The sequence below is a fragment of the Pongo pygmaeus genome, chromosome 11, assembly GCF_028885625.2.
Source record: "Pongo pygmaeus isolate AG05252 chromosome 11, NHGRI_mPonPyg2-v2.0_pri, whole genome shotgun sequence".
NCBI classification, from domain to species: Eukaryota; Metazoa; Chordata; class Mammalia; order Primates; family Hominidae; genus Pongo; species Pongo pygmaeus.
In genome coordinates, this window is record NC_072384.2 from 130,417,000 (window position 1) to 130,440,620 (window position 23,621).

The 23,621-nt window shown below is 37.0% G+C and overlaps 1 protein-coding gene across 50 annotated transcripts in view; it reads right to left on the bottom strand.

The window, feature by feature from the left end:
• TRIP12 (thyroid hormone receptor interactor 12) overlaps nucleotides 1–23,621 on the bottom strand; it is a 156,494-nt gene that overhangs the window by 45,287 nt on the left and 87,586 nt on the right. For all 50 annotated transcript variants that reach the window (XM_063648037.1, XM_063648036.1, XM_063648059.1 and 47 more), the window contains 7 exons: nucleotides 18,509–18,592; nucleotides 16,940–17,035; nucleotides 6,193–6,341; nucleotides 3,091–3,126; nucleotides 2,916–3,011; nucleotides 2,043–2,135; nucleotides 1,682–1,843 (listed from right to left, as the gene is read on the bottom strand). In XM_063648037.1, the coding sequence (XP_063504107.1) occupies nucleotides 1,682–1,843; nucleotides 2,043–2,135; nucleotides 2,916–3,011; nucleotides 3,091–3,126; nucleotides 6,193–6,341; nucleotides 16,940–17,035; nucleotides 18,509–18,592 (716 nt within the window). The remainder of the gene's footprint in view (nucleotides 1–1,681; nucleotides 1,844–2,042; nucleotides 2,136–2,915; nucleotides 3,012–3,090; nucleotides 3,127–6,192; nucleotides 6,342–16,939; nucleotides 17,036–18,508; nucleotides 18,593–23,621) is intronic.

Below are 23,621 nucleotides of genomic sequence, written 5' to 3' on the forward strand. Positions count from 1 at the left end.
ATCCTCCTGCCTCAGCCTCCTGAGTAGCTGGGATGCGCCACGACGCCCGGCTGATTTTTTATTTTTAGTAGAGATGGGGTTTCACCATGTTGGTCAGGCTGGTCTCTAACTCTCGACCTCAGGTGATCCACCTGCCTTGGCCTCCCAAAGTGCTGGGATTACAGGTGCGAGTCACTGTGCCCCCAGCCAACTATGTTTTTTAAAAATAAACACATAAACAGATTTTTTAAAAATGAATAGGGCTACCTTGTCTTGATCATTTTAGAAGCAAAAGACTCTAGGGTGATTCAATGATCACTACTATTTTACCTTACATAAATCCCTTATTTGGTCAGGTGCCATGGCTTATGCCTGTAATCCCAGCACTTTGGGAGGCTGAGACAGGTGGATCACTTGAGTGCAGGAGTTTGAGACCAGCCTGGCCAACATGGCGAAACTCTGTCTCTACTAAAAACACAAAAATTAGCTGGGCATGGTGGCACGCAACTGTAATCCCAGCTATTCAGGAGGCTGAGGCAGAAGAATCACTTGAACCAGGGAGGCAGAGGCTGCTGTGAGATCACGCCACTGCACTCCAGCCTGGGCAAGAGAGTAAGACTCAGTCTCAAAAACAAAAACAAAACAGAACAAAAAAAAAATTCCTAAATTGTTTAAAAATATTTTTATGAATCTATTTTCCCTGGGGTCTTAGCCACACTTTGTAATGGCAATTTTAAAGCCAGGTTTCTAGAAATATCTTTAGCAATAACAAACAACGCTTTAAAATATGTCTCTGTAGCTAAAAAAAAAATTCAATTTCTCCATAGCCTTGAAGCTGTACTCACAATTTGTCCTCACCATCCCCGGCTCATAAACCCTGCTTTTCACACTGTATCATCAGGTCCATTGATTCTGCCACCTAGATAATCACTTTTGCTCTTCTCCAACCCCAGATAGCCACAAGCTACCTTTTTCATTTCTGTTTGGGACATAGTCTAGTCTCTCTTCTGGTCTTAACCCATATCCTCCTGCTCCCATCTGCCTCCTCCAACGCCTCCCAAGAAAGAGTAATCTTTTCAGAAGGAACTTCTGATCATATCACAGAGTAAACACTCAATGTTTGCTGAAATAACAAAGCCATCCCTTAAAGTCAAAATTGTTAAAGTCATCAAACATATGAATTACTATTCATTTGAATAAATCCACCAAAATTTTATAAAATAACCTAATATGGCACATAACTGGATAAAAATAAAAAATATTAATCAGAACATTTTCGATTATATATGCAGCTAAAGATTTAAAATACTAATTGAAATTGTCATTTAAAAAAAGTGGCTGGGCGCGGTAGCTCACACCTGTAATCCCAGCACTATGTGGGGCTGAGGCGGGTGGATCACCTGAGGTCAGGAGTTCAAGACCAGCCTGGCCAACATAGCAAAACCCCATCTCTACTAAAAATACAAAAATTAGCTGGGCGTGGTGGCACACACCTGTAATCCCAGCTACTCGGGAAGCTGAGGCAGGAGAATCGTTCGAACCCAGTGCGGAGGTGGCAGTGAGCTGAGATCACGCCACTGCACTCTAGCCTGGGTAACAGAGCGAGACTCCCATCTCAAAAAAATAAAATAAAATAAAATATAAAATTAAAAAAATAAGTAATAAGACACTTTATGGCACATAAAATAGACGCATATTTTACCTGATGTGTTAGCCTTTGGGTTAGCAATGGGAGGGAATCTGCCACAAAATGAAATTCATCTGGCGTGATACTCTGGCAGCAATTGGCTGCAATTGCTAATGCATTTCTTTGGGCATTTATGCTGAAGAATTCTAGGTACAGCAAGCAGTCTGCCAAACCACCCTAAAATATAGAAAACTGTTAAGGTAAAGAAAAATCCTTTATCAGCAATAAAAAATAATTTAACTCATAAAAAGTCTAGCACATTACTTTGGAAACAACATTTGTATCTTATAAAAACTGCAATCAAGTAGCTTGTACAAATGTGGATTTTAAAAATTCTACATAAAGTGAAATGTAGTCCTTCAGTAACAATACTTACCGCCTGTAGAATGGCTTTACTGTGTCTCCGTGACAACATCTCCAAGGCAGTCAAGGCCTGTTCTGCCACATCAATACACTGAATAACTTGCAGCTGGGAACACATATATAGTTACCATAAGGTTATCATTTAAGTTCTTTTCCGATAACTTATCTTCTACATACTTTCTCTAATTTACATCCATGTATACTATCTCTAACATGTAACCCACCATAGGATGCAAGTCACTTAGCAGCTTAAGCTACAAAGTATAGCCAAAACAGTTTCCTTCTAACCAGTATGCAGTTCTAAGATAGTGAAAAATATGTTTTACATAATAAACCAAACCCAATTACATAACTTTTAAATCTTCAGATTTAAAATAGATGAGTTGTTTTACACAACAAAATTTTAAAATCAGATTTTAACTTTACACCATACTGCAAGTTTATCAGATAAAGCAAATTTTGTTGTGTGTTAAACAAACAAAAAGGTCCGTAAGACAGACCAAAAACACAATTTACTACAAACCATATGAAAATTTCTATTCCCCACGGATTCAACTTTCTCAGCTACATAATGAGGGTATAAATAGCTATCAACCTCACTGGGATGTCTTCTAGAAATTAGATTATTTTTAATCAAGTACTTTAAAGTTCTTCTCTGAAAGTTATTATATTAATGCGCTAATTATTACTAAAAATTACAAAACTAGAATGATTCTATAAATGATTTATCATCACCTTCAAACTATTGATCTGCTGGACATAAAACATTTCTCGGGAATCTTGGCTAAAAATATACTTTATTTAGAAAATGAAAGCTAAAATTCAAGAGTTTGAAACTTGACTCCCTATGCCTGCTTTTGAACAAACGGGGTAAAAATAGGATCACCTTTTCTAAAAAGACAGGAATAGCATCTACTACAACAGCAGAAGATCGAGGAAGTGCTTCCATCATGTATGTTAAGGCTCGACAAGCATGGTTCATCTAGAAAAGAAGATATTTTAATGAGTAAAAACTCAAAACTTAAATATACACCATTTAAAAAAATACAATACATACTTACAATATCAAAATTGTGCTCCATCTGAAGTAACGTAATCTGTTAAAAAGATAACAAAATATTAGAAGCTATATTCCTTGGGAAAATCCTAGAGGTATTTCTTCCTCTTCTATTTGAACTTCAACTGAAATGGAAGTATTATTCGTAACTTTTACCACACAAAAATAACTTTAAGATAAAACCTAGTAGGCGTACACAGAAATGATTACACTCAGGATGGTTCATCACACACGGTGACTCCGACTTGAGTGTGCTGCTAGATAACCATAACCTCGTGATACAGGTCACAAACAAAGCCTTCTTGTTACTTGCAACCTATCCTTTTGGTAGCTCTAACCCCTTTCAGAAGCCTATTAATATATCCCTGAGGACTTACCAGTGTTAATAAATACTAGATACATAAATAACAGGATCAGCAATGCACTGACATTTGTGGAGTTAACAAATGTCAGCACAGATTCAGGACCATAACTTAAACTCTTGTGAACAAGCTTCTCTAAAACAGATAAGCACCATTTGACTCAGCTTTAAAATGCACAGTAATATAGGATTTAAACACAAGATCACATCAGAAACTAATTATGCACTAATTAAAGCCAAATTAATATAATTACTCCATATATGCATGAATAAGTTTAAATATCTGACTTCATTTTAGTTTTTCTTGTGGAAAAGATCTTAAGCAGATTTCAGCTATGTTTTTCTAATGAAGGAATGCAAAACTGCTGAGGATACACACTCTATCCTCTCGAAGCAGCTGAATCACCAAAGAAATTTCCTCCTTGGGGGTAAGACAGCCATTCACCGTCTTCTGGTTCAATGGAAATTTTTAAATGCACTGAATTTAAGCTTGTTAAGTACCCTTCAATTAAATTTATAACGACAACAACAAACATCAGATATTCTAACACCATACTCACTCAGTACGAATGTCTTCTCAGCTCTGAATTGTGCTGGGTAAAGTATACCTACATACCAGAAGTCCTAAGAACTATTTTTGTTTAAAAGCACACACACAAACACCATAACACATACACACACTCCATTTCAGGACTTAAAAAAAAAACTATCAAATCACTTAATATCAGTCACTTAGAACACTTAGTCTAATTTGAAAGGGGCTGTCATGTTAAAAGAAAACGTACTAAGTTCCCCAATTATTAAATAACCTTGTTATACTGTGTTTGGGAATGACTGATATAAACAGATACCCTTTCACCAAAAATGGCTATTTATGTCACATGACTGTACTGTAATGAAGAGATATACATAAATAATATTGAACTGTGATAAAAGATATATCTGGAGAAGTCATTAATAACAGCCATTATTAATAGTGAGAGCATACTTGTGCAAGTCAATTAGGTACTTAAATCTAATTAACAACCAGCACATTAAGTAAAGTGAATTATGTGTCAACATTTCTGCCTAGACTTAATGGCTTCTTTAACTAATAAAAACTAAATTTTAACTGTAGATAGTATAAGGTAAGCCTAGTTATTTGTTGCTATTTCTTAGTGAACAAACAACAATAACAATGAAACAAATGAAAGTTTGATTCAGGACACAGAAGCCAGCTATTGAACAAATCAGCAATCTGAGAATGGACATTAACATAGGCGCAATCTGAGAATGGACATTAACATAGGCAAAATCTGAAAGTTGAAAGGTTAATAATATTGCTATTATGAAACACTCAGAAAGCAACATGTACAACTTTTACTAGAATGGAAATGATAAAATTTGATAACTGGCTTTCATTATCTGCATCTGGGTGGCAGGTGAAGAAACTGTTCTATCCTTTATCAAACTCTGCCAGAGCTGAGCCATCCAAATAAGAACAAGCAGAATAAGGATTGTCACCTTGTATTTCACAGACTTTTCTTTACTCAGCTCTCTCACCAAAACTCAAGCTATCTCCATAATTTGATAATCTCATCAAATGGGACAATATGATGTACAAACCATAACTTCATTTTCTGTCAGCTTTACTGGATATACAAAAAAGATTTACATAGCATTTAATTGTAATTTCCAAAATAAAACATACCACAAATGTAACATGTTTATGTTTGTCTTTTGGTAGTGTTTGATTTAGACTCAAATTTTAATCTTAAATTATAGCCAATTTCTTTAATTTTGGACAAAGAAAATTATCAATCCACTATTTAAATGCTGTATTGTGCTAAGGTGCCCACATTTGATAATGGCAATTTTTCTTCCTATTGTTTTCATATTTAAAAATTTAAGGAATCAAGCTGTTAATCTATCAATCATATCAAAATATCAACTCACAACTGTGTTGAAAAGGCATTAAAAGATTTTTTAAAGTCATTTATTTCTTTTTCTGAGACAGAGTTTTGCTCCTGTTGCCCAGGCTGGAATGCAGTGGCGCGATCTTGGCTCACTGCAAGAGATGAGAGCGATTCTCTGCCTTCCAGGTTCAAGTGACTGTCCTGCCTCAGCCTCCCGAGTAGCTGGGATCCACAGGCACCTGCCACCATGCCCGGATAATTTTTGTATTTTTAGTAGAGACGGGGTTTCACCATGTTGGCCAGCCTGGTCTCGAACTCCTGACCTCAGATGATCCACCTACCTCGGTCTCCCAAAGTACTGGGATTACAGGCGTGAGACATTGCCTCTGGCCAATATAAAAGCTTTTAAACTGAAAGGATCCACATATATACCATATGGCTTGAGTAGTATTCCCATGTAGACACGTACCAAATATGAAACCTTTCTAGCCCCCTGAAACAACCCAAAGTGAGCTTCCCTGGCCTATTGCTCCGTGGATCACCAGGTTAAAAGAATAAGCATGTGCATTTTACATGGCAGGAGTCAAGGTTACTGATGAGGTGAACAACTTAAAACCAGTCATTTAAGTATCAAGAATTGGGTGACTATTCAACAAAAAAAAGATTTAGAAAATTTGCCAACTCATTAGCAATTGCTCATCATATCTGTAAGCATGAAATAAAAGCACCAAGTCATATACTCCTTTCTTAACTCTATCATGTTTTAGAAATTAATAATGACAATAATCATACATTCAGTACAAAATCAGCAGATTTCAGAGGACAAATGAGGGAAAAACATTACACTTACCAAAGCTGGAACAACACTCTTGACAGGAAACCCTCCCAGTGTCTCCTCATTTCCCATGACCAGTAACTGACACATCTCAATAACTGCCTGAAGCTGTTGACTTTCATCACTGGCTTGCAATCCTTGTAGTAGCTGCTGGGCCTTAGAACCTTTAGAGAAAAAAGTAATTATTATCTTTAAACATTTAAGAAAATTGTTACTAGGTATAAGGTGTGACTTGAAATGTAATTGGTTGCTTATTTTCTTTGCATCCTAATGAAAGACTAGGTCTATACCAGGGTTAAGGCACACTGCTAATACATTGAAGGAAGAATTAAATTAGTTGGATCTACTCTGCCTTAACATGCTTTCACAGTTATGTATTTCTGTCTTCTTAATTGAAAAGTTGACTGGTTTTACAGCAAAAACAAAAAATAATATCCATAAGACCAGTATGAACTAATAGCTTTAACATTATCTGTTTAAGGAAATATAAATTGTGAGCAAAGGCTTGCTGCAATAATAAAAACCTGTTAAACAATGATGCCCATACTTCAAAGGAAACGTTATACACCTCTAAATATCTGTACCAGAATAAATAGAATCCAATTAACAGTGAAAGGGCAAGGAAATAAAAAACAAACACAACAACGTATCTAACAAGAGAATGGAAAGAATATTCTGTAAAAATAAAAACAACACACACACACACACAAATTATAAACCCTTGCATCCTCTTTCATTTCCTGCACAGATGATGGCTATCAGAATGTTTCTACTTTTAAGACTTAATTCCACTACTCCAACAATTGAAAAATGTGAATACTCAACAACCACAGAGAAGTAAGTTGTCATTAAGCTAAACAATACACTCCAAAATAAAGTCTACAGAGGCTGGGTGCAGTGGCTTATGCCTGTAATCCAAGCACTCTGGGAGGTCAAGGCAAGTGGATCACTTGAGGTCAGGAGTTCGAGACCAACCTGGCCAACATGGCGAAACCCCATCTCTGCTAAAAATACAAAAATTAGCCGAGCGCAGTGGTGTGCACCTGTAGTCCCAGATACGCAGGAGGCTGAGGCAGGAGAACTGCTTGAACCTGAGAGGCAGAGGTTGCAGTGAGCCGAGATCATGTCACTGCACTCCAGACTGGGCCACAGACTGAGACTTCATCTCAAAATTAATTAATTAATTTTAAAAAATAAAGTCTACGAATGTGTTTCATTTTTCATGGACACTTTCCTACTTAAAACCACAATTAATTAAATTAACAATTAACCAATCTTATATGATGTTACTTTTAAAGCCCCTTCACTTCTTACGCCTTTTTCAAGTTATTCTTCGCAAATTGGACTTTTCCAGTCCTATATCATTAAGTATTGAAATGTGTAGAAATGGGATATATGTCTGGAAACTGTCAATGAATGCGAAATTCTCAAAAAACTAAACTAACAATTTCAACTGAGCTTCAGTGATATTCCTGGGGGCATACACCTCTCACAGGGGCACATGGCAATCAATGGAAGTTGTTTTATGGTTTAGGATTGTGGCTACTGCATTCCATAGCTATCGCTGCCTACCTACCTTTACCATAATTAAAAATCCATCCAAAAATACACCAGAAGAAGAGTTGGGGGAAATACGATTTAACAATTTTAAACTAAATAATACCAATTCTAGTGAGAACAGGTTTATCACTTCTGTGTTGACATAATGTGGAAGGAAAAACAAAATGATGGAAAAATAGTGAAAACAAATGAATCCTCCACTGATTCCAACTTGACTTTAAAAGGATTAAACAGTTCATATCAAGTATGGCCTAAGAGCACAACCCCCTAAAAGAAAGAACCGACATGTATGTGACTAGATGGAGGTCTTATAACCATTGGGGTTGGCAACTGTAAGGACATGGATCTTATACAGCATAATCAAAATTATCATCAATACCAATAAAACAGGTGGGATGTTCCTAAAAATAACTTACACTAAACTGAAGATGACAACAAAAAGCCAAAACCATAACCAAAACCTGATTTATCCTCTGATCTATGAGGAGAAACCAACTCCTAGAGCAGTGGATTTTGAATTTAGAATCATTTCATACTCTTAAAAACTACTGAGGTACCACAAAGCACTTTTGTTTATGTGGGTTATATTTATTGATAATTTTAAAATATGTTAATTGAAATACAAAAATTTTGAATATTTGCCAGTTAACTCATTATATATTAATAGAAACAATTTTGATTTTAAAAGACCTTATTTTCCAAAACAAGTGGCGTGGTCTCAGCTCACTGCAACCTCTGCCTCCTGGGTTCCAGCAATTCTCCTGCCTCAGCCTCCCAAGTAGCTGGGATTACAGGCAAGGCCAACACACATGGCTAATTTTTCTGTATTTTTAGTAGAGATGGGGTTTCACCATGTTGGCCAGGCTGGTAGTGAACTCCTGACCTCAGGTGATCTGCCCACCTTGGCCTCCCAAACTGCTGGGATTACAAACATGAGCCACCGCGCCCGGCCCAAACAGTGTATTTTCAATCTGAATTTGGTTGCTAATGTAGAACCCATAGATACAGAAAGCTAACTATATTTATTTTTAAAATCCATGAATAAGTGGACCCAGCACAGTTCAAACTCATGTTGTTCAAGAGTCAACTGTATATAGAAAAGATTGGCCTTATTTTGTTCCGAAGAGTATTAAAAAGACATGTCTTGGGAGTAAAGACCTAATTAAATTAACTTTCATTTAGTAAGGGCATCTTAGATAAAAACTGAATTATATTTATTAGGAGTATGTGGCAGTGAAAAACACAATGACTGCTAGTACTGTTTAGTGCCACCGCTTTGATGCTTAAGATCCCACCAGCTTTACCCATTACAGCTTTTGCACCATCAGTTCAAACATCAATGAAGTAGAAAAGGAAAAATCTTGGTAACTATCATTAGTTTTGATCTTATAGAACTCATTTAAGGGTCTCTCTCAGGAACCAAGAGTCCACAGATCACACTTTGAGAACCGTTATCACAGATCCGGGTTTGGCAGGAAAACGTTTTCTCTCAAGGGCGAGATAGTAATTATTTTGGGCTTTACAGGCATATGGTCTCTACTGCAACTACTCAACTCTAGCACTGTAGCTGGAAAGTATCCATAGCAAGTAAGACTAATACAAACAAATGAACATGACTGTATACCAATAAAACATTATGGACACTGAAATTTGATCTGCATTAAATTTTCACATCACAAAATATTCTCTTTTAAAATGTTTTCAGCCACGTAAAATATAAAACCCATTCTTAAGAGCACACAGGTAGTATAAAAACAAGCAGGAGCGTAGTAGTTTGCTAATTTCTGATAGGAATGGAAAGATAAGCCTATAGTGCTTTAGGGAGTCACAGGAGGCTAATGTGTTGAAATCAACTGGCCCACCAGACAGGTATTGAGTTCTGGAACTGTGAAAACTGATAGAGGGGCCAGACACCCTGGCTCACACCTGTAATCCCAGCACTTTGGGAGGCCGAGATGGGCGGATCACCTGAGGTCAGGAGTTTGAGAACAGCCTGGCCAGTATGGTGAAACGCTGTTTCTGCTAAAACTACAAAAATTAGCCGGGCGCGGTGGTGTGCACCTGCAGTCCCAGATACGTGGGAGGCTGAAGCACAAGAATCACTTGAACCTGGGAGGCAGAGGTTGCAGTGAACCAAGTTCACGTCACTGCACTCCAGCATGAGCGACAAGAGCGAGACTCTGTCTCAAAAACAAACAAACAAACAAAACTGATAGAGGGGAGAGTAAGAAGTTTTGATAAGATAGAAGAAAATCTTCTGCAGTCTCATGGTGCTTAGAAGCCGACATCTCAACAGAGAGAGTAGGCGTCAAAGACACACGGCTGGTACCTGAACTCCCAAGATAATCTGCCACATTTTGAGACTGCTCAACTATTCAAATCTGAACTCCGAAGGTATTTGCCACATTTTGAGACTGCTCAACTATTCAAATCTGAGGAGACACAGATTTGCAAAGTTGTCAATCAAAATTCTAGGAGGGCCACGACAAAGAAAACAGGGACTAGCAAGAGGTGAAATGAGTCATACCAAAATTACCAGAGGTGAAATTAGTCATACCAAAATTACAACTCTGGTTAAAACAAGCTCAAGTCCTGATTAAAGTTAGAGTGATAAGCTCTGGACCCTTTATTTTTGGTAGAGAAAAAAGAAAGCTAGCACTAGCAGAAAATATCATTTTGGGCCACTTTAGTTCTTTTATATAAAACGTCTGTCACACAACCAAACAATTACTAGACTTATAAAGAGGCAGGAATATGGGACTGAGAATTAAGTGGGGGAAAAAAAGACAATAAAAGCAGACCAATACTTCTAGAATGAAAAGACAAATATTTTATCAATATAAAGTATTAAAAACACAAGCAAAGATGGACAAAATTAAGAATATACAGATTTTCAACAGATGATTGGCATCTATAAAAAGAGAATCAAAAAACTAGTCAGAACTGAAAAACGTATCTGAAATTAAGAACTCATTGACGGGTTTAACAAAAGATTGAAGACAGCAGAAAAAAGAACTAGTGAATTTAAAAACTGATCAATAGGAAGTTTTCCAACTAGGCAAAGAGAAAAAATTCTGAAAACAAAACCAAAAATAAAACAGAGCCAGAGAGACATGCTGGATGCAGTGCAAAGTTTAAATGTGTATGATCCTGACACTCTCCAAAAGGAAAGGAAGGAGAAAATCTGACGATGAGACAAGAGAAACAATACTAGAAGAAAGAATGACCAAGAATTTTCTAAAACTGAAGATATCAGCTCACATATTCAAAAGTTCAGTAAAGGGAAAGCACATTAAGGGTCAAGGAAACATCACTTAAACCCTATATAGTAAAGCTATTAAAAAATAAGTGGTTTTTACATTTTTTTTGAGACAGGGTCCCATGCTGGATTGCAGTAGCCCAATCTCGGCTAACTGCAACCTCTGCTTCCTAGGCTTGGCCGGGCACGGTGGCTCACGCCTGTGGTCCCAGCATTTTGGGAGGCCGAGGTGGGGTGGATCAGGAGGTCAGGAGATCGAGACCATCCTGGCTAACACCGTGAAACCCCATCTCTACCAAAAATAAAAAAAATTAGCCAGGTGTGGTGGCGGGCACCTGTAGTCCCAGCTACTCGGGAGGTTGACGCAGGAGGACGGGTGAACCCGGGAGGCGGAGCTTGCAGGGAGCTGAGATCGTGCCACTGCACTCCAACCTGGGCGACAGAGGAGACTCTTGTCTCAAAAAAAAAAAAAAGGATCAATAAAAAATAAGTGCAAATAAAGCACATGCCTGTAACCCCAGCAACTTAGAAACTGAAGCGGGAGGATCACTTGAGGCCAAGGGTCTGCGACTAGCCTGGGCAACATGGTGGGATGGCATCTCATTAATTCACTCATAAATTAATAAAGACACATCAAGGATTTCTCAAACACAGAAAGAAATCATTATTAATAGTCTGACACTATGTTAAAAAAAAAAGTTCTTTAGGCTAGAAGGAAACAATCCTTTAAAGAAAAAAGAAACTGCAAGAAACTAAGAGCACTGCAAAGGTTAAGTATGTTGGCAAACATAAAAGAAAATAGATATTCTAAATAACGTTTTATCAAGTTTATAACACATGCATATATAGGTAAAACAAATTAAATACAACAAACATAAAGGAGGGCAGAAGGTAAAAAGTGTTAATAAACTGTTGTAAGGTTCTTGTACTGTTTGAGATATGATAAAGTATTAATTTAAGGTATGCTATAATAAACCAATGAATTTGCATTATACTCTCTAGGGTACCACTAAAAGAAATATACGAAGATATATATAACTAAAAAAAGTTAATATTAGAGAAACAATGAATTTTGGTAAAAATCCAAAAGCTTGATACCATAGTACTGTCATTCACACATGACTGGTGGAAACGCAAAATGGTACAACTCCAAATGGCGGGAGTTTGCAACACCTACAAAAACATCGTATGCATTTACACCCATTTAAGCACCAAACCTGCTTCTAGAAATCTGTCCAAAAGATAACGCTTGAAAAAATACGAAAGCTACATTTCATTGAAGCCTTGCCAATAGAAAAAAAAAAAAACTGAAAATAACTCAAATGTCCAACAGGGGACTATATAAATAAACTATGTATACCCACACAATGGAGTAACGTGGCAGCTTTACAAAGGCCTATCAGTTGAACATGCAACATGCATGTGGCAGCAATGAAGATTGAACACCAAAACATAGTGTCAAAAGCAAGTAAAGTGTATAAAGTTTGCTACTCTTAACTGAGAAAGGCAGTCCCATGGACAATATAGATATTTATGGATTTTTTAAAGTACATAACAAAAGGACAAGCCATAAAATTTAAAAGATTATGTGAGAGGAAGAAGCAGGGAAAATGGAAAGCAAAAGAAGATAAGATTTTTCTAAATATATGTTGTTTGAAGATTTGACTTTTAGAACTATGTAAATATTACATAATTATAAAAGCAAAACATAAATTTTAAAAAGCAGTCCCTAAAAATCAGAAGCAAAATGAAGTAAATGAACCGATCCAACTTGGTGGCATAAACAAAGAGATGGATTTCAAATGACTTTAAAACACATTAATTTTAACACAAAGTAAAAAATATCCCAGGAACAGAAAGAACTATAAAAACACTTTTTAACTTTTTTAATAATAATACTTGCAGCAGCAACTTGAAATCTTGTACTGTGGGATAAAGCAAATGAGTCACTATGTTATAATTATTGGGAATTAGGACACTCACCATTGGAGAAAGGAGACATAACATTAATGAAGTTAAATAAAAACCCTGTAGACCTAAATATGAATTGGTGGTATCAGTGTCAACTTTTAAAAGTCTAGAAATAATGGTCAACCCAGTAGAAATGAATATGCCAGACTGTGGTCTCTAAATATAAATTAAACCAAGGATCTATGGGGAAATGAACAATTTCAGGTATGGGGAGTGTATTAGTCCATTCTCACACTTCTATGAAGAAATATCCAAGACTGGATAATTTATAAAGAAAATAGGTTTAATTGACTCACAGTTTGGCGTGGCTGGGGAGGCCTCAGGAAACTTACCATCAGTGGAAGGCACTTCCTCACAGGGCAGCAGAAAAAAGAATGAGTGCCAACAGGGGAAATGCCAAATGCTTATAAAACCATCAGATCTAGTGAGAACTCACTATCAGGAGAACAGCATGGGGGAAAACACCCCCATGATTCAATTACCTCCCACTGGGTCCCTCCCAGTGGGGATTATGGGGATTGCAATTCAAGATGAGATTCGGGTGGGTACATAGCCAAATCATAGCAGGGAGAAAAAATAAGTCAACTGAGTTTGGCACATCTTGTCATACCAGAAAATAAGAGGCTATCAAAAATTACTAAGGTTATGGCCAAAAGATTCAGAAGCCAAACTCAAAAAGGTCCCATCATCCAATGCTGGGACAATTCAAGTATCAGTGAAAATCACTGAGATGTTTAATACACGTCTCAACCCACTGCTTACAATTACACTTAAAAACAAACATGTTAAAAAGCAAAACAAAAATATAACAATGGCACCTTTGGAGGATATAAAAATCACTCCTTTTATTAACCAGTAAAGAGTGAAAAATAATTTTTCCTATATCAACTATTGTCCTAGGCAATCAAATAGAAGGTGAGAAGAAGACATCCTTTATATATTTCTACTAAATTATTAATACTTTCTTTACTTCTCATAAATGAAAAGTGATTATTAGGTCTAAAATACTACCATTTTGTAACCCCTATTACATAGGTACTTAGTTTCAACAGCTTGTTAAAATACAGACACTATGTACTTCCTAAGAACACACTATGACTTTTCAATAGGCTTTCCTTACCAAGAAAAGAAGATAAAGGCTCAAAACTCAATCTGAAGAGGTCTCTAGATCCAACAACCAGTTTGCAAGGAATACATTTATGATATTGAGACAATGAAGCTTTGACATCTATTGGGTATCTATTATTAAGAAATTACTGTTTTATTTTTTAAGTGTGATAATGTGACTGTGTGTTTTGAGGAGCATTATCTTGAACTACACGATGAAATTTTATAGATTAAAATTAGGTGTCACTTAACAAATGGGATATGTTCTGAGAAATGCTTTCTTGGCCTATTGTGTCGTGTAAATATCATAGAGTATACCTAAACCAAGATGGTACAGCCTACTACACACCTAGGCTGTCTAGTTCAGCCTATTGCTCCTAGGCTAGAAACCTGTACAGCATGTTACTTTACTGAATACTATAGGCAGTTGTAATGAGTATTTGTATATGTTAATATATCTACACATAGAAGAAGTACAGTAAAAATATGATATAAAAGATTAAAAAATGGTACGTCTGTATAGGGCACTTACCATGAATGGAGCTTACCAGGAATGGAAGTTTCTCCAGGTGAGTGAGTGAGTGGTGAGTGAGTGTGAAAGCCTAGACTATATACTACTATCATTTTGTAAACTATATTTACGTATACTAAATTTTTAAGAAATATCTTTCTTAAAGAAATTAACTGGCCGGGCACAGTGGCTCATGCCTGTAATCCTAGCACTTTGGGAGGCTGAGGCGGGCAGATCACAAGGCAGGAGATCGAGAACATCCTGGCTAACACAGTGAAACCCTGTCTCAAATAAAAATACAAAAAATTAGCCAGACGTGGTGGCATGCGCCTGTAGTCCCAGCTACTCGGGAGGCTGAGGCAGGAGAATCGCTCGAACCTGGGAGGAGGAGGTTGCAGTGAGCTGAGACTGCGCCACTGCACTCCAGCCTGGGCGACACAGCAAAACTCCGTCTCAAAAAAATAAAGAAAAAGAAAAAAGAAATTAACTTTAGTTTCCTGTAACTTTTTTACTTCATAAACTTTTGTTAACTTTGACTATTTTGTAGTATTAACTAGCTTAAAACACAAACACGATGAACAGCTGTACAAAAACATTTTCTTTCTTTATATCTGTAGAGTATAAGCTTTTTCCTATTTTGAAAACTTTTTTTTTTTTTTTTTTGGTTATTAAACTGTCTTTAAAACACTCAGACACAAACACAAACATTACCCTAGGCCTGCACGGGGTGAAGATGATCAGTATCATTATGTTCTACCTCCACATCTTATGTCCCCCTGGAAGGTCTTCAGGGGTGATGACAGGCATGAAGCTGTCATCTCCTACGACAACAATGCATTCTTCTGGAATACCTACTACTGAGGTTTACAGTTAACGTTCTTCTTTAGTATGTAGAAGGAGTACATTCTAAATCAAGCTTGTTCAATGCATGGCCCAGGATGGCTTTGAATGCAGCCCAACAAAAATTCGTAAAGTTTCTTAAAATATTGTAAGATTTTTTTTTAAGCTCATCAGCTATCATTAGTGTTATTATAGTTACGGTTACTGTATTTTATGTGTGGCCCAAGACAATTCTTCTTCTTCCAATGTGGCCCAGGGAAGCAAAAAGACTGGACATCCCTGGCTCTAAATGATAAAAGTATGGTTTAAAAATCTGTACTGTATATTAGCTAGACGACAGGCATTTTTCAGCTCCATTATAATCTTGTGGGACTAATGTAGTGTGTGTGATCTGTTGTTGAATGAAACATCATCATGCAGCACATGACTGTATATAATGCCTGGGATTCATTTCAAACTCTTATGGGACGAAGGATGAGAATGAGGCTAGAGATAAAGATTAAATATGAAGTAGGCACTGTTGAAGCTGGGTCATGGGCACAAAGAGGTGTGGCATTGTTTTTGACTCTAGTTCTAGTCTACGGTTTATATTAAGTTCATGTGTAAAGGTTGACGGTAAATACAGGTTTCAGATACTTTAAAATCAATACCCTTAGGGACCCACTCCAACAGTGTTTTTTTTTTTTTTCCTTTCCAGGCTTCTCCCCAGTGATAAATAAAATCAAATTTCTCTTAAAAACAAACAAACAAACAAAAATCTTATCTGATTGTAATGTATAGATCATATTTTGATCCCAATTCAAGGAAACAGGCCAGGTACAGTGGCTCATGCCTGTAATCCCAGCACTTTAGGAGGCCAAGGTGGGCGGATCACCTGAGGTCAGGAGTTCGAGATCAGCCATCCAACACAGTGAAACCCCATCTCTACTAAAAATACAAAAATTAGCCGGGCTTGGTGGCACACACCTGTAATCCCAGCTACTCAGGAGGCTGAGGTGGGAGGATTGGACCCGACAGGCAGAGGTTGCAGTAAGCTGAGATCACGCCACTGCACTCCAGCCTGGATGACAGAGCAAGACTCCATCTCAAAAAATATATATATTAAAAAAAAGTACACATGAGAACCAACATCCTTATATCCAAATATTTAAAGCTATGAAAAATTCAGCTAGCAAACTGTTTAATGTTTTATCCTCTCACCTTGACAAATACATCATTATGACAAACTCAAGTTTCAAATCTATGCAAAACATGCCATCACGTGCCATAATTACCAATGTAATTGTTTGAGATTCTTTATTCTTATTTTGTTCAAACAGAATCAATCTCGCTACAAAATCTGGATAATTCAGCAATGAAAGCTGTATTTAAGGCGTGATTGTGCACAAGCCTTATTTTAAAAAATGGGTTAAAGTTGATGAAAAACTTCTTAATACTTACATCAATAGGTTACAAGTAACAATAGCAGTTGGCTAATTATTGAGGGATTTCAGGGAAGGAACATTTTTACTTACTAGCTCCACTTCCAATTGTTCTATGGAAAAGCTGTGACATCCGAGGACCAAGAGGACCAAATAGGTGAGGGGGAAGACCCCTTGCCTCTAACAAAGCTAGAGAAAAAAGAAGGGCAGAGTGAACAACTAAGATGACTTCATGCAACTGATCTATCTAAAAATTTCAAGTAACTGATTCATCTCGCTTAACTGATTCAGTCAATGTTACTTTGCTTTCTGGACTTTTAAGAGAAGCTACAAACTTTCAAGATCACCCTAATATGTTAAATCAGTGCCAGCAGGAATGTGTAAGTATTTCAAGAAAAATCTAAGGTAAATATTTTGATATTCTGAAGAGCTAATATGTTAAGCACCCTTGCTCTGTTTTCTGTATGACATTATTTCCCAATCAGATATTGGTCATCAGATCCTATAAAACCATATGAAAACAGTATATGATTTTTATTAGTTCCAAAAAGTGAAAACAAAACAAAACAGGCCAGGAATAGTGGCTCACACCTGTAATTCCAGCACTTCGGGAGGCCGAGACGAGAGGATCACCTGAGGTCAGGAGCTTAAGACCAGCCTGGCCAACACGATGAAAGCCCGCCTCTACTAAAAATACAAAAATTAGCCAGGTGCAGTGGCAGGCCCCTGTAATCCTAGCTACTCAGGAGGCTGAAGCAGGAGAATCATTTGAATGCGAGAGGTGGAGTTTGCAGTGAGCTGAGATCGTGCCATTGCACTCCAGCCTGGGCAACCAAGTGAGACTCCGTCTCAAAACAATCAAACAAACAAAAACTATGTGTTCCTGAGAGTCTGAGTCCTAGAGATACTTGTATGTTCCCTCAGGAACTTAAAAGCAATCAAAAATGATTTATAAATAATACATTTATTGTAAGCCTCACACTGAGATCTGTTTAAATCAAATGAGATAAAAATACATACCCAACCATACATAATATTAGGCTGCTTTTGTAAAAGCATTTGTAACATTTAAAAAAACCTACAATTTGTGTATACACTATACATTCATTTTGAAACATGATCAAGAAGATAAAAAACCATGGCCGGACGCCTTATTAAAACCCATTTATGCTGCAGGTTGCAATTTTTTGAATTTTTGCATGAGTGAAAAATCAGACCTTGGCGATGGCCTTGAGCAGTAGGATATAAATAACTCCCACATCCTTCGTGTTCCAATAATGGAACACTAGGCCTAAGTGGGTTAAATGCATTCATAATGCTACTGGATACCAGACAAAAATATATTAAGGTATCCGTTTTTCAAGATTTTTAACTTATTTATTACTGAAACCAGCTACCCATGCAACCACAATTAAAAAATTTTAAACAAAAATAAATACATAAGGCTTCACCTAGTTAAACAGTAAACATGAAGAGGCGGACAGCTCATCTTCCAATTCCAAATCATGAAATTGCTACTAAAAAGTTTTTTTTTTTTTCTTGGAGGTGCAGGTACTGCTAGATTATGGTCAAATGAATTTAACTAAATTAATTTCAACAAAGAATGGTATTAACAGGTAGCTCATGGTAATGGTTTCTTATAGGCTCAATAACTGTTTTTACCTTGCAAACGTCCCATCTCAGAATCATCTGATTCACTCTCCCCAGAGGTGGTCATGCCAACAGCCCCTGCAACAGAACTAGAGGCTTGGGGTGGAGGGGAAAGATGAGGGTTAGGAGGAGCACTTAAACACATTATGTCTGGCTTATCTTAGAAAAACCAAAGTTTTGTGGACTACAATTGAATAAAGGCAATTAAACTTGTCTTGCTACTGTACACTCAGCTGTTCTTCTAGACTTTATCCTGTAGCTTTTAGGAATGAAAGGAGAGCTCAACTATTTTAGTATTAAAAAGGCTGTATTTTTATGCTTGTTTTTCATTTATATGTGGCTTTTGACAAATTTCTTGTGCCTTTGAAACTGTTCTTTAATTAAGATGTCCTGAATCCCTCTTCTGAAAGTCAATAAAGAACATACTGCTATAACAATTGTGATTATTTAACAGATGGCCAATTAGTAACAAAAATAATAAAAAGGCAAAATAGACATTTGGGGGAAATGTTGTATGTAGACGTCTGCCTTCTAAGTCTGCTTTATTCCCGGACTACAGTCTTGATACAATCATTTATCTGTTTTCATTAACTTCAGGGGTGCAAAAAGATATTACAACTAACAGATGACTGCTATGAAGCATGAAAGAGGCTGGGCATGGTGGTTCACTCCTGTGATACCAACACTTTGCGGACCATGGCAGAAGGATCATTTAAGCTCAGGGATTCAAGACCAACCCGGGCAATATAGTGAGACTTGTAGTCCCAGCTACTGAGTTGGGCATGCCTGAGTTGAGAGCACTGCTTGGGCCCAGGAGGTAGAGGCTGCAGTGTGCCATGATTGTGCCACTGCACTCCAGCCTGAGTGGCAGGGCCAGACTCTGTCTCAAAACAAAAACAAAAAGTATGAAAGACAGGGCAACTAAAGTGTCAAAACTAGTGTGAAATGAAGAGTTAAGACTCAGGATACTATTAATCGAAATACTGACCTGACCAACAATGACGAAAAACCAGTCTAAGCTAATGGAGGTAGAGTCTATTATAAATCTGAACAGGAAGTAAAACCATATTCCTGCAAAACTAGCAGTTAATTGTGCCGCTGTGTTGTCTGCTGAGGTCAAAGGTTTTTTTTTGTTTGTTTGTTTGTTTGTTTGTTTTAACACAGATGACTGATCTACATAAGCTCTTCCACAATACCTTAAGCCCTATATACTGCACAGATTGTGACAGAATGCAAGCCAGGAAGAATATTTTTGTCATAATTGTTAAAGAGGCATGTGTGAATAACATATGTGAATTTAAAGAGCTTGTCTGAAGAAAAAGATGCCAAAATACCAGCCACTGACTGTATTTTCATATTACCATTCTCTTCACACACCATTAAGTATTTTCTATGTAACTTCGTTATTGGGATTAAAAAAAAAAATTCTTAGAAAAACTTATGGTTTAGAACAGGGTCAGCAAAATATGGCCCAAAGGCCAAATCCAGTCCACCACATGGTTTTGTAAATAAAAATTTTATTAGAACATAGCTGTACTCATTCATTTACAAGTCTGTGGCTGCTTTCACGCTATAATTACAGAATTGAGTACTTGCAACAGAGACTACATAAAGCATAAAACATTTACTACCTGGCCTTTTACAAAAATGTTGGAAACTCCCCCACCACTCCGAAAGGTTTAGAGCCATAGAGAGACAGATTTATCAGAAATAATGAAGTTGTATAAAGGTTGGGCAAAATCCACACTTCTGGTAAAGAAAAAGGAAATTAACCAATAACTACGCACTATAATGCTACTTACAGGTAGGCAGCATTTATGAAATGCTTACCATACAACACAGGCATTGTCTAAGTTTCCTCATAACTGTACAAAAGGTATTATAATCATCATGCACATAAGGAAACTAAGGTTTTGTGACTTTGAGCATACTTGGCCAAGGTCAGATAGCTAGTTATGGACGAGAGATCTGAACTCAGGAAGTCTGACTTCACAGGTTGTATGACTCAAATATATTCTTTAGCAGTGATTTTTAATTCAAATACAGTTGCTTCTTCACATTATACAGAAATGCTGTTAACGAACACTGTTACTAGGTACAATAATAACTGAAATGGCTCTTAAACTTATCTTAACACTATTCCATCTATGTAGGAAGCAAATACCAAGTTTTAACAAATGAAATGGTGGGTATTTTTAAAACACACTCTGGAGCCCACACATTAAAAAACAAACACACAGAAATCTAACCTGTTAAAGTACTGCTGGGTTTTTAAGTTTATTAATCAGAGAATCTATTTGATTTTACTTTAAAATGTTCTCCAGACCTACAACCATTAAAGGTTTCTACCTAACATTACTTCTTAAACATTTTATTCTAATGATTTTCATAATGAATATTTCAAACTGCACTGCCACAAAGACATCAATTAATCAAAACATAAAACCTATAGAAGAACATAATTAAAAGAGATGCTGAGGTTCTACTCAACCTTTGGGGAGCCACAGAATCTTTTTTATTTTTTGAGACAGGGTCTTGCTGTCTTGCCCAAGCTGAAGTGCAATGGTGCAATTCACAGCTCACTGCAACTTCCGCCTCCAGGGCTCAAGCAATCCTCCCGCCTCCGCCTCCTGAGTAGCTGGTACCACAGGCACATGCCACCAAGCCTGGCTAAGTTTTGTATTTTTTTGTAGAGACACGGTTTCACCATGTTGCCCAGGCTGATCTCAGACTCCTGAACTCAAGTGATCCACCTGCCTCGGCCTCCGAATGTTGGAGTTACAGGTGTGAGCTACTGCCAGAAGTCTGATTATCAGTAGAGGGTAGGGTGCTGGTTTTGACAGAAATTGGAAACTAACTGTGAAGAAAAGGATTCTTTCGCCATACCTCTGATAGCAAGTATTAAGCTTTTGTTCCCTTTTATGAAGTAGTTTAGGTTATCTAAAGTGGGAGTTTAGATATGAGTTATGAGTTATCTAATTTTGTAAAACATATATAAAAACTATTTTTGTATGTTTTACAAAATTAGTTTGCTTTTACCAAAACAAAACAAACAAAACAAAAAAACTACTAGTTTTGTATGTTTTACAAAATTAGAAGACCTAAACCAGCCAAGCCTCTGGCTAATTTAAGTAGCAGTATAGAGATAGCTGTTCTGTAAGGTCACGCAGACACGAAAATGTAATTAATCAACAGGAGTCAGCTACAGTTCTTTCATCAAGGCTTCAAACCTCCTTAAGACATAGGCCAGATTTGTTCCCAGAGTCAAATATAAAAATGTGACTATCAGTAGATAAAATCCAATGCCACATTTTCAACAGATATTTCCCGTTTAGTCTCAGCCTGTCTTCACAGTACCGTGTAAGACAGTTTCCAATACACACAAGTGAAAACACTGGAGAGATACTGTCTAAATCAGAATACAAACATTCTATTATGGAGTGACAAGTTTTTATACTTTAACCAATTGATGCAAAGTTAACAAAATTGGACCACTTTCTTTATGTGATCTAACCCTGATCATTTCTTCTGAAACTATAAACCTACCCAATGCAAAATGAAGCTGACATTATTTTACAAGCATAAAGAAAAATAGTTCATTCCTTACTTTAGTACCCCTAGCATTTGCAAGACTTTATCAACACTATAAAGGTCTGTACAGTTCCGATTATGTCCAAATCTAAGAATGCATAGGAGACCAGGTGCGGAGGCTCACGCCTGTAATCCTAACACTTTGGGAGGCCAAGGTGGGCAGATTACTTGAGGTCAGGAGTTGGACAGCAGCCTGGCCAACATGGTGAAATCCCTTCTGCACTAAAAATACAAAAATTAGCCGGCTGTGGTGGCAGGCGCCTGTAGTCCCAACTACTTAGGAGGCTGAGGCAAGAGAATCACTTGAACCCAGGAGGCAGAGGCTGCAGTGAGCTGAGATTGCAACACAGCACTCCAACCTGGGCAACAGAGAGAAACTTTTCCTCAAAGAAGAAAAAAAAAACGCACAGGAGTCTGCCTCTGACTCGTGGGAAAGTGTGGCAAACACTACACTTTCAACTTCAAAAGCTAGCATTTCTTACATGAAGAGCTAATGTGGTTGGGCTTTTTAAAATAACAACAACATTATTTCCAAATAAATGTTTCCAATGGAGTCTTATATCGACTATACAAGCACTATCCGAAAAGGTTTACTTGTCAAAAGGAGCTCTAAGTCCACAAACCTATACACCATACTAATTTAGGTTTGTATTTTCTTTTACATTCCCATTTTACACATGCAGAAGCTAAAGCACATTATCATGAAGAACTTAACGTAAAGCTGTTAAATAATTAGCTTATTTCCCCATAAATACTTTCATGAGTCAGCAGAGAAATTCCTATAATTCATAAGAGATCTATCCTCCAAAATGTAATGAAGTCAGTCTTCCAATACAAGTGCACAAGCCACATGTATTTTTTATCACCAGCTACAATACACAGCTTGGGAAACAACTGTATCACACTGTAATTTCAAACATAAATGACAATGGAATGCCTGGAAGTGTTTAGAAAGGCAGTCGGATGAGCCTGATTCCTGTATGCTTTTATCCTCTTAGGTAAATAAATAGGGGAACAAAATTTTACACCCCGTTCCCATTCCAGCCTTCAATTATATATTCGTATAAATTATATAAACTCTTGTAACTGCATTAGACAACAATGCTGTTACAAATATGCCTGGCTTTGGGAAGTCACACATCACAGCTTGTAACCCTGAGCAAGCATAAGCAATGTTTGTCTCCGTTTTTCCTCACTTAAAAAATGGTAATAACAGCACTCATACCTCAGCAGGTTGTTTGGAATATTAAATGAGAATATATGTAAAGTGCTTAATACTATGGCTGGACTGCAATGTAGTGTACACTGTATATTAGTTATAATAATTACTGTAGTGAGTCTACATTAATAGCCTGCAGCTCCTTTTCTGTCACCCATTTGGGAATTGCCCCATTTCCACATTCAGGCTTCAAATAAACATTAAAAGACTGGGAAGGAGCATACAACACTGGGACAGACTGTGAGTCACAACCAGTTTTAATGAGTTGCAATGAAATGGACTTTCCAAATATCTACCATTTGAACCTTCAAAAAA